This window comes from Equus asinus, chromosome 5, assembly GCF_041296235.1.
Source record: "Equus asinus isolate D_3611 breed Donkey chromosome 5, EquAss-T2T_v2, whole genome shotgun sequence".
In the NCBI taxonomy this organism is placed as follows: domain Eukaryota; kingdom Metazoa; phylum Chordata; class Mammalia; order Perissodactyla; family Equidae; genus Equus; species Equus asinus.
The window spans coordinates 112826016-112838912 of NC_091794.1; the positions used below are offsets into that span (position 1 = coordinate 112826016).

Here is a 12897-nt window from a genome sequence, read left to right on the forward strand (position 1 = left end):
CCTGCCTCGCTAGCTGGTTCCATCGCCATGCGGCCCCCAGGTGGACTCGGGTTAGAGCAGGGACGGGGTTCCACGCTGGCCTGAGAGTTGGGGGACCACCACAGAGCATGGCATGTGTGTGGGCAGGATCAAACCGCACAGGACTCCGGGCCCCACAGCGTCTGTGGCCAGGGTGCACTACTTTGCACTCTGGCCACTGGAGGAGAGCCCAGGGTCTGGTGGGAGCGGCAGGTGGGGCGGGCGCCAGTCCTCAGACTCACACAGTGACAGCTGCTCTTGAAACATTCCTGAATCAAACTGACTCCAGTTGTTTGAAAAGAACAATTCTAGTCAGCTCAGTAAAGGAAACATCTCGTTCACCAAATAGTTACTGACCCTGAGGTGGCAGGACCAAACCTGCGACCTCGCTGTTGCAGACCTAGGGTGACCACTGGCTGCCACGCATGGCAGGCACTCACCTGTCTCGAATCAGGGCAGGGAGGTGCGGGGAGAGCTCTTTGTCACTTGTGGAAACTGCAGGGGACCAGGGTCGGAAGGCAGAGAGGCGCTGGCGAGGGTGAACACAGCCCAGGCTCTGTGGGGCAGGAGGCACCCGTGTCAGAGGCTGGGGTAACTGTGCCAGCGGCCCACGCCCACCCCCTGCAGGCCCCACACCCGCTGCCCTGCACAGAACCTTGCTGGAGGGGCTGGCCAGAGTCCGCAGCCAGCCAGACTGCTTGTCCTTTTCAGAAGACGTGGGGTGCTGGGAGGGGGTGTCATCTGTTTTTCTTATGGAGGCTGGGGGCTCGGAGGAGACCTGTGAGTGACAGAGAAGTTTCTTTTAGCACTTGCAGCAGTGTCCGCCCCCTGGGCCCAGGGCAGGGTCCTGCAGTCAGCAGACAAGCGTGCACAAGGTGTGTCCAGTGATGTACAGACCCCGACCCATGTGTGAGAGTGGCTGGGTGCTGCCCTGGCTGGACAAGCCATTTCCATGAGAATAGAGTGGGCACCGGTGCACTGTTTGTGGGGCTGCTGTGCCATGACCTCACCCCACAGTTACAGAGGGTTCTGGGTAGGGCGCCAAGGCCCACTTCACCTTACCCAGAGTAGCTCCACTTCCCCAGGACTCAAGTGAGTTCTTAGCGGGGACTCAAGGGGACAGGTCCCTTGCCACAGCCCTGTGCATGCGCTGGGAGCTTGGAAACAGTCGGCAGGAAGCATGAACCCTTTGACAGTCGGTTCAGAATGGACCTGTTTCCACCACAAGATGTGGCCAGGCCTGGGAGGGGACAGCTCCCAGTGGGCAGGCTCAGCAGTGGCCAAGTGTGGCGCCCTCCATCAGGGCCACTCAGAGCTTTCAAGGGGTGTTGCACAGGGTCCCAGAGTTCTAGGTTTCACCAAATAGAACCCATTTCAAAGCTCCGTGTGGGCCTGAGGCAGCTGCACCACTGGGGATGCAGAAAGTGCTCCAGGGAGGTCCTCCCCCCGCCCAGGAAGGAGCCTCCTCAGAAGAAGGGACACCCTCGACAGCGACCGGCCTGAGCTTCACAAGAATGGCCGCCTCCTGTCTCCCTGGGTCTCACGTTGGGGGAGGCTCCTCAGGAGCCCAGCACTGTGTCTGTCAGACACTGCAGCTCCAGACAGACAAGCAACATGGACACCGTGCTCCACATGGCCTCCTGAGCCGGCGTCGAACAAGAACTCCCCCAATCTGATGGCACAAGATTCCCGAGGGACACCGTGTCTCTTCCCAAGAAAAGAGAATGGTCTTTGGAAGATGGACGGTGGTGCCTCCCTCCAGGCTGGGGCCTGAGCAGAAGCCACAAGGGGCTTGGCCATGTCTAAGAGGCCTCAGGGGCCAACCAGGACAGGTGGGCCAGGGTCCACGCCATGGACCAAAAGACTAGAGGCCAAAGGGACAATGCCCAGTCACTCTCCCAGGCCTGACCTCAGGACAAGGAATATGGGGGGTCCTCTTGCCTACAGCCAAGAAGCCTCAGAGGGGAGAACATTAATGGGGGGCGCTCCTCCCACCTCCAGGAACACTCGGAGAAAACACTGTATCACGGAACTGATGCTGTGGAGGTGCGTACGGCCCTGGGTCGGAGGTTGAAGAGCAAGAGGCCAGTCAAGGTACCTCGCTTACCAGGGTTGTCACTATAAAACTGAGGACACACAGGGACACGATGCAGGGACACAGCATAGGCTGGACCCTGGACAGAGAGCCCACTGACCAAGGGCCTCAGGGGAAGATCCCGCCCGGGGCCCACGGAGCGAGTGAGCCAGCACGTGTGTGCATGCACTGCCCCCTCCATGTGAGCCCTGCAGCCCCTCTCAGGACAACTTCACTCCAGGAAAGCACAGCCCTCAGGCCCCAAGGAGGAAAGACAATGACCTCTGACATGTGAGACAGGAGGCTGGTGCAGGGACACACTGGCCTTTGTCCTGGCACAGAAGCAGCTGCCCTGACGGCCTGGAGCCCTGCAGCCAAGAGTCAGGTGCACGCCCAGCCCCTGGGGCTGTTTCAGAGGTGAGCCCACAGGCGGCCACAGGCAGTCTGCTCAGACACGAAAACACTCAGCGTTGCTTTTCAGGGGAAATGAGTCCTGGTGACGTCTGCTGGAGCCCAACCTCCGCCTGCATTGTCCAGACCCCTCCCACCTTGGTGAGCGCAGACAGGGCGGGGGTCAGTTATGCCGGCAAGGGAGGGGCTTCCTGTCTGAGCAGATATGAAACGAGGAGGAAACCAGCCGTGTTCTCATCAAGAGCAAAGCCGCAGGCCCAGCGCCGGCTCCTGCCAATTCCGAGAAACCTCAGAGCACCTTCTGGGGGTGTCAGACAGCCTCAGCTGCAGGCCACAGGCCGCCCCACACGCCTGGCCGGCAGGGAACGGCACCCAGCACCCAGCGGCCCTGAGCCCCATCCACGGTGGGGGCAAGGTGGCATGCCTGTTCAGGGACCCCGCCAGCAGGCACTGACCACTCAGACCTGTCCTGTTGGTTCCGGAAAAAGGGCTGGAGCCTCCCGCGCCCCTATCCACCCCCCACGCCTGTCGTAACTCTAGGATGGGGAGGCGTCTTCAGGCAGCTGGAATGACTCAAAATGCCTGTAAAATAAAAACTCTGGGGCCGGCCCTGTGGCCAAGTAGTTAAGTTTGCACACTCCACTTTGGTGGCCCAGGGTTTTGCCAGTTCAAATCCTGGGCGTGGACATGGCACCACTCATCAAGCCATGCTGAGGTGGTGTCCCACATGCCACAACTGGAAGGACCCACAACTAAAAAATACACAACTATGTACCAGGGGACTTTGGGAGAAAAAGGAAAAATAAAATCTTAAAAAAAAAAAAAAACCCCAATGGCACCTTCTATGAAGCACGACTCGTCCTCGAATGGGGACTCGTGACAGAGAAAGAAGTGTGACGAGGGATTATGAAACAAGGCCAGCGCCTCCACCAGGCCCGGGTGGTGCCGCAGCTCCTTCTCACCTGAGTCTCTCAAAGCCCCCGGAGGGATGTTTCTTCAGGCCTGGAATGCCACCGTCTCCAGCAGGGCCCACGTGGGCCCCAGTGTCAGGAGCTAGTCCGGGACAAAGCTGTGCCTAGTGACAGCCCACGAGTCCCTATTCCGCGAGGGGTCAGCAAGGAGGTGAGACTAGTAGCCTCCCGTTTCTGACCCTTCTCAGCACCTCAAAGCCAGACCATGGGGGCCCACAATCCTCAAGGGTGGAGCAGGGGACTAGGCCCAGGACACGCACAAGCAACAAGCCAGGGCAGTGGACAGGTCCCCTGCCCTGAGCCTCAGGCGAGGAGCCCACTGTCAGCCCCACAGTGTATGGAGGGGCTGCAGCAGCTAGCCACAGCATTGCCTGTGGCCACCTCCCCTCAAGGGCTCCAGATAGACACCACCCCATGGCTCCAAAGACAAGGGGCAAGAGCACATGCCACCAAGCAGCAGTGCCTGCGTGCCCACATGCATACACCCCGGAGCAGGATGTATGCCACCAGATGGAGAAGTCCACAGGGACAGTGCAGAGACGTCAGTCCCAGGAGACCCCCGTCTGCCACAGGGCAGCTGAGTGCCCACCGTGAAGAGCCGGCTGTGGACAGCAAGGGTACCTGCCCATGACCTCTTGGCAGGGGCCTGGGTCCCTCACCAAGGAGGAGAGGACACCTACGTCTGCCCATAGAGTGAGCCCAACTGTGTGGTTCGGCACGCTTTACCTGAGGACCTGTGCATGTTTGCAAAGATGTGGGAGGTATGATTTGAGGATAACTTTACACCTGTGACCTGCACTGTCGACCTAGGCCAGGAGTGTGAGTCAGGTCAGAGGCACCAAAATGTGCAGGCCACCAGATACGGTGGAGTGGCGGTCAGGATGGCTGCTGGGGCTGCAGCCACCCCTCAAGACCAACGTAGAGGAGAGCAGGGTAGCTGAGGGGGACGGCACCCATCAGAAGCCAGCACAGCCTTTGGTGTTAGCCCTGGGCCTTGTGCTCACAAAGGCTGTGCCGTACCTCAGTGCCTGAGCCCTGAAGGGCCCTGCAGGTCGCCCCTAGCTGAGCAAACCTGTGGGGGCTCCTCTGTGCAGGGAGAGGACACTGAACATCCCTTGGGGAGGCCCCAACCCTGTGCTAAGGCCCCAAGGCAGGGAAGAGGTGGAAGGGAAGGCTCCGACGATGAATTACTTGCATGGATTTCTGAGTCCCCTCCCCGGCACTCACTGGCAGCCCCAGGTGCCAGCAGTACAAGAGCAAGCCTGGCTGCTGGGCCCCGACCTGGGTGTCTGGGGACCACACAAACGAGCACTCTCGGGAGAGATGCTGTTGGGAGCCTCACCCATATTTTCTGGAGGCAATGAGCTCACCGTGACTCTGCATCCTGAGGCTGCCCTGGGATGTTCTACAAACTCCCCCGCTCAGAGCCTAAACCCAAGACAGTTCTCCAAGGGCTGGCCCTGCCACCTCTCATGGACCATTTCTTGTGCGCTGCCTGGATATCTTAAAAAGAAAGAAAAAAACATACATGGAAGAGAGGAAGGGCGAAAGAACATTCCAGATGCTGGCTGATGGCGCTGGGCTGAGGCCTGAGCACACAGCTTAACTTCTGCAAGGAGCTCTGGCTGCTGCACTAGATGCTGACCGTCCCCCAGCTACCCAGTTCTGGGGGGACCCTGGGAGTGCAGAGTGGCAGCTCCCACCTGACCGCAAGGCAGAGTCAGAGGCTAGCCAGGTCCAGAGCCGCCCAGCGTTAACCCGGATGGGACAGACGAGGGGAGGTCCAGCAGCAGGGACAGAACCAGCCCAGACGCATGGGTTCAGGAGAGCAAGGCTGGCCTGGATCCCCAGGGCAAGGCCTCCCCTCAAAGGCACAAACACTGCAGGCAGGACTGGGAAGGGAAAACTGTCCAAGCGCCAAGGCACCCAAGACAAGGCCATGTGCTGACGTGCTACATCCACCATGGAGCTCGCAAGGGAGGGACAAGAGCCACCCCAATTGGGCTGTCCAATAGGAGGAAGCAGTCACTCCGAGTTAGTGGGAATAAAGTCATCAACCCCACCCAGGTCCACAGACCTCGAAATTTATCTATGGAACCTTGGGGGACATGTGAACCTCAGGCTAAGGACTCTGAACGTGAGGGGATTAGCATTCCTCCTACTATTAAAACTAAGGCTGCAGACATTCATGGATTAAGCAGCAGTGACACCAGTCTGCTCAGTGGGTGCCAGCTCTGCTGTGAGAACAGCCAACTGTATGTCTCTCCCTGTGTCCAGAAGCGAGCATCTGCGCAGGGCAAACCATGGTTTTAGCACCTCCCCACTCCACAAGCCCTGGTGCTGCCCCCGCCAGTGGGATCAGGATCTGGGGCTTCCTCACCCTCACCTGAGCTGCCCCCATCCCCTGCCATGTCTGCGCCCTCAGCACGCAGGCCATCACCAGGCCTCAGCATCGCAAAGGCACACACTCGGAGCTCAGCTACGTGTGCAGGCTGCTCACAACTACGAAGGCCACTGGCACATGCTGGGGAACACAAACAATCAGCCCCAAAGCAAGGAGTACCCCGCCGCCGCCCCCCGCCCGCCACCACCCGGCAGACGGGGACCACTTTGGTTTTGTTTTCCTGCCACACTAAGGTGCCCCACTCTACTCTGGTCTCGTGGCCTAAGGCTGGGGATGCGTGCTGCCCTGGGCACTGCTCAGCAGGGCTGACATCAACCATCACCAGGTACCCTCTGGTCCAACTGTGCCAGGCATTGCGGCTGGGGTACCAGGAGGGAGTGTTTGCCCAGCGAGATGCCTGGGCACTGGCTCAGAGCACAGCTTGGGCAGAAGACCAGCATCCCCACTGCAGCCGGCCACTGTGTGAGTGTCAGTGTGCCCAGAGCTCCAGACCCCCTCTGAGGACCTCTGTCAGATGCAATACGTCCCTACGGGGGGAAATAACACTCAGGTCCCTGAACTCACTGCCACAGGGCCCGGCCCTGGCAGCTGAGACAGAGCCAGGTGATGGGAATTCTGTCCCCTGGGACCAGGGAGGTACACGGCAGCCACAATCTGCCTCACCCAGTGGCACCAGGCCCAGGTGAGCATCAGGCACAGGCCTGGGGGGGCCTAGCATGGAGGCCTAGGGGAGGTGTGGAGGGCAGAACCGCAGGAGCCACGCTTGGTGAAGAACCCCTCTTGATGGTGTACACACAGGAAGTGACACCCACTGTCCAGCTGACAAGCCCTGATCTGAGACCGTGGAAGGAAACGAGGACGGGAGAGTGGGCCAGGTCTTGTCAGGCCCCCAGGCAGCCCCTGGAAGGGGGCTCGGAGGGGACAGTGTCACAAGGATGCAGCTTGGCAGCAGCCAGGCCACAGAGCTGGTACCTGCCCTGGCCCAATGCTACAGACACCCAGACTGAGGACAAGAGCAGAGGTGAGACAGGCGGCCATGTGAGCTGACAGGCAGAGCCGGGGCTCACAGGCTTCTCCAAGATGCCAGGACAGAAAGGATTACTAAGGAAGATCCTCTGAAGACCCCTTATTGCCCAACACGCAGATAGCCAGGGGCTAAATTCAAGGCAGTTCCTTGGGGATCAGGAAAGGGAATTTCAAAGTCACAGCTGAGACTAAGAGCAGAAGCCCCATCTCCCCAGGACCCCCAGCTCACCGTGGGCCAGACGCCAAAGGGCTCGAAAAGGACGAAGGAGCAATGTCCCAGACCCAGAGAGGCTCCCTGCATCCAGGAGCAGGCTGACTCCCTTGAGAGGCCGTGGCGGTGGAGGACTTAGCAAAATCCAAGACTGCGCTGAGCCGCAAGCTGCACGCATCCTCCAGGGGGAGTGCAGCAGTGAAGGCCTCGAGGCCTGGGCCACACTCAGGCCGTGTGTTACCAGCACCTCAGCAGGAGCAGCCATGAGGGTTACTTCGGTGCCCCTGGGGACACCATAGGCTGAACCCGGCCTGCCCGCCCTACGCTCCACCACTCCGGCACTGAGAGCCTTTAGCGGCCAGCTCAGCCAGCTCCCCATGGCCCCAGTGCTTCCACTTGAGTAGAGCATGGCCCTGCTCCCTCACAGACCCATTCAGAGATGTCATACAGGAGGGCATGGGCAGAACCGGCTGTCCTGTCTGCTGGGGCAGTCCCGAGGCAGGACCTGCACACTTGAGGCAGACTCGCTGCCCAGCCTTGGCTGGCGGCTGGCGCTCTGGCACTGTGCTTATCCAGCTCGGCTGTTAACGCCTAATCACTAATGAAAAGGCAAACAACAGGCCCCAGACCAAAGCCCTGTTTCCTCTCACCGCCCACTCAGTGCTGACGGTCCCTGCCTCAGACCCTCCAGACACAGGGGTTTGAGTCAACCTCTGCACAGAGGGTTTACACACCCAAAATGAAAACAAAGCACCCCCAGACACAAGCCTACACACTCACCCAACATCCACCAAGGGGTCAAGGGGTTCCTGTGTCCCGCAGTGCCCACCAAGGGCAACACCCGAACACATAGGCGGCACCCCTCCAGGCCCAGAGGAAGTCGTAACCACCAAGTTGGGAAATGACTTCAGATGAAGCAGTCCTGACGCTCACGGCTGGGGGCGCTGCTGAGAAGGTGTGGCTGGGCGAGGAGGTGGTGGCCAGGGGCCCACCTGCATCACTTTGGCTGACCTTCGCTCACGCCTGAGAGAACAAGCCAAAATTCCTACAAGCTCTGGGTCAGCTAATTCTCTTTGTCCAAGAGTGACGGGCTGCACAGAGAGAAGGTGTTGGTGCTTGAAGAAGACAGACCAACGCCCCCAGTCTACAGCCCGCCCCAAGGAGAGCGAGCAAGGACGGGCCTGGGGCCTCCAGGTGACCCTTGCCCAGGCCCCCAGGAGGCCATGGTCATGTCCCCAGTGATGTGTTTTGGTGCGGGAAGGCCACTTGGGCCCCAGACAGGGAAGCACTGTCTGCACTTGGTGGGGCTGGACCATGGAGTGAAGGCCTCAAGGCCAGGCCTCAGAGACGGGGCTTCCCCAATTCCACGCCAATACTTCCAGGGCACCTCTGGGGAGGGAGGGCTGGGTTAATTCCATCCAAGCAAGCCAGGGGTGCCAGTCCCCAAGCAGAACCCAGAGACATACGTACCCTCACAAAGGCCCATGGCGCCGGGGGGAAGGGCTCTGTGGGGAGGTGGCAGAGCAAGCTCAGGCAGGGAGAAGGGCCCCTGACAAGGCCTGGATGCCAAGGACGCTGTAGCCCGATGGGAGAGAAGGCGGCTTGCAGGCCTTAGCACACACCCTGGGCCACGCGGGGTGACTACTTCTTGCTTTTTGTTCATCAGCAAACAAAGGGCCCTATTCAGTGGGCAGGTCTTCACAGTGGCCAGAATTGGTATAAATCCATTTCCAAAGGTTGGCACCTCACCTGAGACCCTGCTGCCTGGCCCCCAGGCCAACCGCCACACCTCAAACAGGTCTTTTCCCCATTGCTGGATGTGAGGCACAGTGTGAGGGTCAGAGGACAGAGCACAGAAAGCGCCAAACCCAGCACCGGGCAAAGAAGCTGAAAGGCCAACAGGACACTGTCCCACCTCTGCCCAGGCCATGGCCACGAGGCATGCCAGAGACACCACACCTCTGTCCAGAAGTCAGACGATGCCTCCTCCAAAGGAGGGCATGTGGAGAAGCCTGGTGATGTCAACACAACCTCCTCCACAAACCACTCAGCCAGCTAGAAACGAGCATTTTTCTCCTCAATTACAGTCGTCAATTTGTTAGAACGATGGCACCAGCCTCAGTGTCTACCCTGCAGAGCCCGAGATCTGCACACGGCTAGCGCTTGCTGTCAAGCTACCATGAGTAGCACAGTGTGCAGATGTGCGGCTGAGAAGCCCTTTGGGAAAGCCAACAGATATCGAGACAGTCGTCAGCCTCTCCATGGGGGCAGTGTCATTTTTGTACAATTGAACACCACGCAGCAGGCACAAGTTCCCCGAGACCAACCTGAAGGGTCACGTCCCAACTTCATGGGTGCGAACACACACTCTCCTGGGCAAGCAAGGATCCCCCTGTGAAGCCCACACAGAGCTTGGACGTACCCTCCAATGCACACCTGCCCTGCACCCCCCTCCCTTATTCCCCTTGCATCCCCTCCATCATACCCTCTAGCATCCCCTCCTGTCCCCTCCCCATCATCTGCTTCTGCACGCTCCCCAGCACCTCCTCCTGCACCCCCTCCTGCAGGGGCACCCTTTCCCACTAGATTGCCGCCACCAAGGAGGAGAGCCTCCCAAGGGCACAGGTGGAACTGCTCTGCACACTGCGGAGAGCAGCCAGTCTCAGATCTGACCTGCGAGCAGTTGCTCACCCGCAGAGCGTCTGTACCACGTTTGGTGGCACCCAAAATCAAACAGTCGAGACCAAGTTCCACATCAAAGGCATGGGCAGGCGGTGTGGGAGCTGGGGAGAGCGTCTTGCTGAACATTTAAGCTTCTGATTTCAGTGGAAGAGTTTCTGGGAACTGCCGAGAGGTACCAACCCGCTCCGAGAAGCCACCTGCGGTCCTCCTCCTGAAAGACCCCTCTCTGACAGCACCGCTCCCAGGATGAGTTTATTTTCTATGTGGCTGAGAAGTGGCTCCTTAAAACACAAACCTCATCTCTGGTTCTCAGGTTCTTACCATGCTCTCCAAGCAGGACAGCTGCACCACAGAGAACCAGCAGGGCCTTGCCACCCTGCGTCCACATTCCCACATGGAGGTCCCTCCACGCCCTCACAGCCAAGATTGTTTTTCTATAGCTTCTCTACAATAAACTGTTTCCTTAAACCAAACCCAAAGACCAATACATCTAGCAAGTCGAGGCTACTAATGTATGGTAAGGCTTTCACTGTAGGAACTATGAACATTGCAAGAGTCCCAGCCTCTCTCCATCAAAAAACCCCAAACTGCTCAGATGACACCAAAGCACAAGGAACAAAAGATAAAGTAGAAAAGGAGGAATTCACCAAAACCAAAAACGCTCGCATTTCAAAGGACACCATCAAAAAAGTAAAAGGACAACCCATGGAATGGGAGAAAACATTCACAAATCACCTATCAGATAAGGGACTAGACCACATTAACAACTGCACTTCAATATAAAACGACCCAACTAAGAAAAAGGCAAAGGCCTTGAAGAGACACTCCTCCAAAGAGGACGCAGCATGGCCACGCAGCCCACGAGGAGACACTCAGCATCACTAACCAATAGGGAGATGCAAACCAAAACCAGAACGCAACACCACTTCACCCCCACCAGGATGGCTACGATCAAAAGACAGGAGAGCAAGTGTTGGCGAGGATGGAGGGAAACCAGAGCCTCAGGCAGTGCTGGTGGGAAGGCGAAACTGCGCGGCCACGGAGAAAGTAGTAAGACAGCTCCTCAAAAAGCTAAACCCAGAATCACCATGTGACCCAGCAACCCCACTCCTTGGTAAATACTAGAAAGAGTTGAAAAGAGGGACTCACACACTTGGACTACAATCCTGCAAGACGTTACCATCAGAGGAATCTAGATGAAGTCACAGAGAATGACTGTGTGACTCTGACAACTGCCTGTGAATCAACCACAACTGCAACAGAAAGATAGATGAAAAACACACAATGTGCTGCCACTTCACAATCAGGAAGACACCTATAAGTTTTTAAAAGATGAACAATAGAAAATGTTGGTGATGCCACGCAGAAGCTGGGAGCCTCACAGATTGCTGGTGGGGAGAGGAAGAGCGGCAGCCACCGTGGAACAGTTTGGTGGCTCCTCAAAAAGTCATATGGAATTACCATGTGATCCGGCAATTCTACTCCTGGGCACACACTCGAGATTACTGAAAACATACTTCCACCCAAAACATGTACATGAGTGTTCACAGCAGCACCATTCACAATAGCCAAAAAGTGATACAACCCAAACATCTACCAATGAATGAACAGATAAACAAAACGGTCCACCCACACAGTGGAACATAACTCAGTATTAACAAGGAGTGGAGCACTGACACAAGCCACAACAGGGATGAACCTTGAAAACATGATGCTCCGTTAGAGGAGCCACACACAAAAACTCACACAGTGTGGGTTCCCTTTACGTGAAATGTCCAGAAGAGGCAAATCCAGACAGGAAGTGAATTCATGGTTGCTGGGTGGTGGCGGAGGGGGAGTGAGAACTGCTGGGTACGGGGCTTCTTTTTGGGGTGATGAAAACGTTCTAAAATTAGACAATGAGGATGGTTGCAAATACTAAAAAACCACGGAACTATACTCTTAAAAATGGTGAGTTTTATGGTATGTGAACTGCATTTCAATAAATCTGTTATAAACACCAGCACCAAAGCACCATGTGGCTTTACCTCGGAAGGCCAGTTTCACAAACAAAACCACCAGGAAAAGAACACCCCTGTCAGAGGTCAGAGAATGTTCCGGTCCTCATAAGCAGGGGTATCCCACAGGGCCCCATCCTGGACATGCAGAACATCCTGGTCTAAGCTGTGCAGTGAGCGGCGGCGAGAACGCCATGGAGAGCAGGGGCCTGGCCTGGCCTGGCCCAGATCCCTGCTCACTTGCACTTAGCCAGGCCCGGGTGCCAGAACACTGGCTGGTGGGTGGGAGCCTGGGCCACCAGAAGCACAGGCGGCTCTCAGGGGAGACAGACTCCAGGAAGCCCTCTGTGCCAGGCCGGGGATGGGCACCCTAAGTCAGCTCTGGGCGAGACAGCAGGGCCAGCATCCGCTGAGCACCTGGCTGGGCAGCCAGAGTACCTCCAGGGTGACAACATGGCCATGGCCAGGGTCCCTTGGTGGCAAGGGCAGGGCTACACAGAAATGCAGAGGCTCAGGCAAGGAGGGCATCTGCAAGGTTCTTGAGGCCCACCTAGGCCCCACCTCCCAAAGCCCTGTGGCCCCGTGTCCTGGGCAGCAAGCAAGCACCACAGCAGCCCCATCCCAGCTGGCTCTCTCCAACATGGCACCAATTCATAGGTGGTGATGCTCGAGACCACCACTGCACACAGCAACACGATGGGGAGAATGGTACCCAAGCCCCTCCTCTGCACCTGAGACGCTTACTCTTGAGTCACCAGGCTGGCATGCTGCACCGCCCCTCACCCACCAGCTGCCACACTCTGACTCTCCCCATTCTGCCCCCCAATCCTCAGTGCCTGAAGACCCAGGCCCCCTTGAAACAATGTGGCCGGAGGCCTTCTTCTGACCCTGGATGCCCGGGGCTGGCACCCAGAGGCAGCGTGTTCTGTGGAATTGACTCTGGCATCACTTGGCCCCATTGCCATCTTATGAACCACTCAGAAGACAAAGCAGCCCCTACCTGTCAACCTCAGGGACGCTACATCAGTGAGAACCAGCCTGTGCCCCCACACTGAGGCGCCAGAGCTGGAGGGCCTTGGAAAGGTGATGAGAGACATTCTTAA

General features: G+C 57.8%; 1 protein-coding gene across 2 annotated transcripts in view; it reads right to left on the reverse strand.

Moving 5' to 3' along the window:
- The window catches only part of SKI (SKI proto-oncogene), a 78275-nt gene that overhangs the window by 7211 nt on the left and 58167 nt on the right, over positions 1–12897 (reverse strand). Inside the window, exons 2-3 of one of the 2 annotated variants that reach the window (XM_014863110.3) lie at positions 674–796; positions 459–574 (exon numbers count right to left, since the gene is read on the reverse strand). In XM_014863110.3, the coding sequence (XP_014718596.2) occupies positions 459–574; positions 674–796 (239 nt within the window). Of the gene's footprint in view, positions 1–458; positions 575–673; positions 800–12897 lie in introns of both variants that reach the window. The other variant, XM_044769497.2, reaches the window with a different exon arrangement.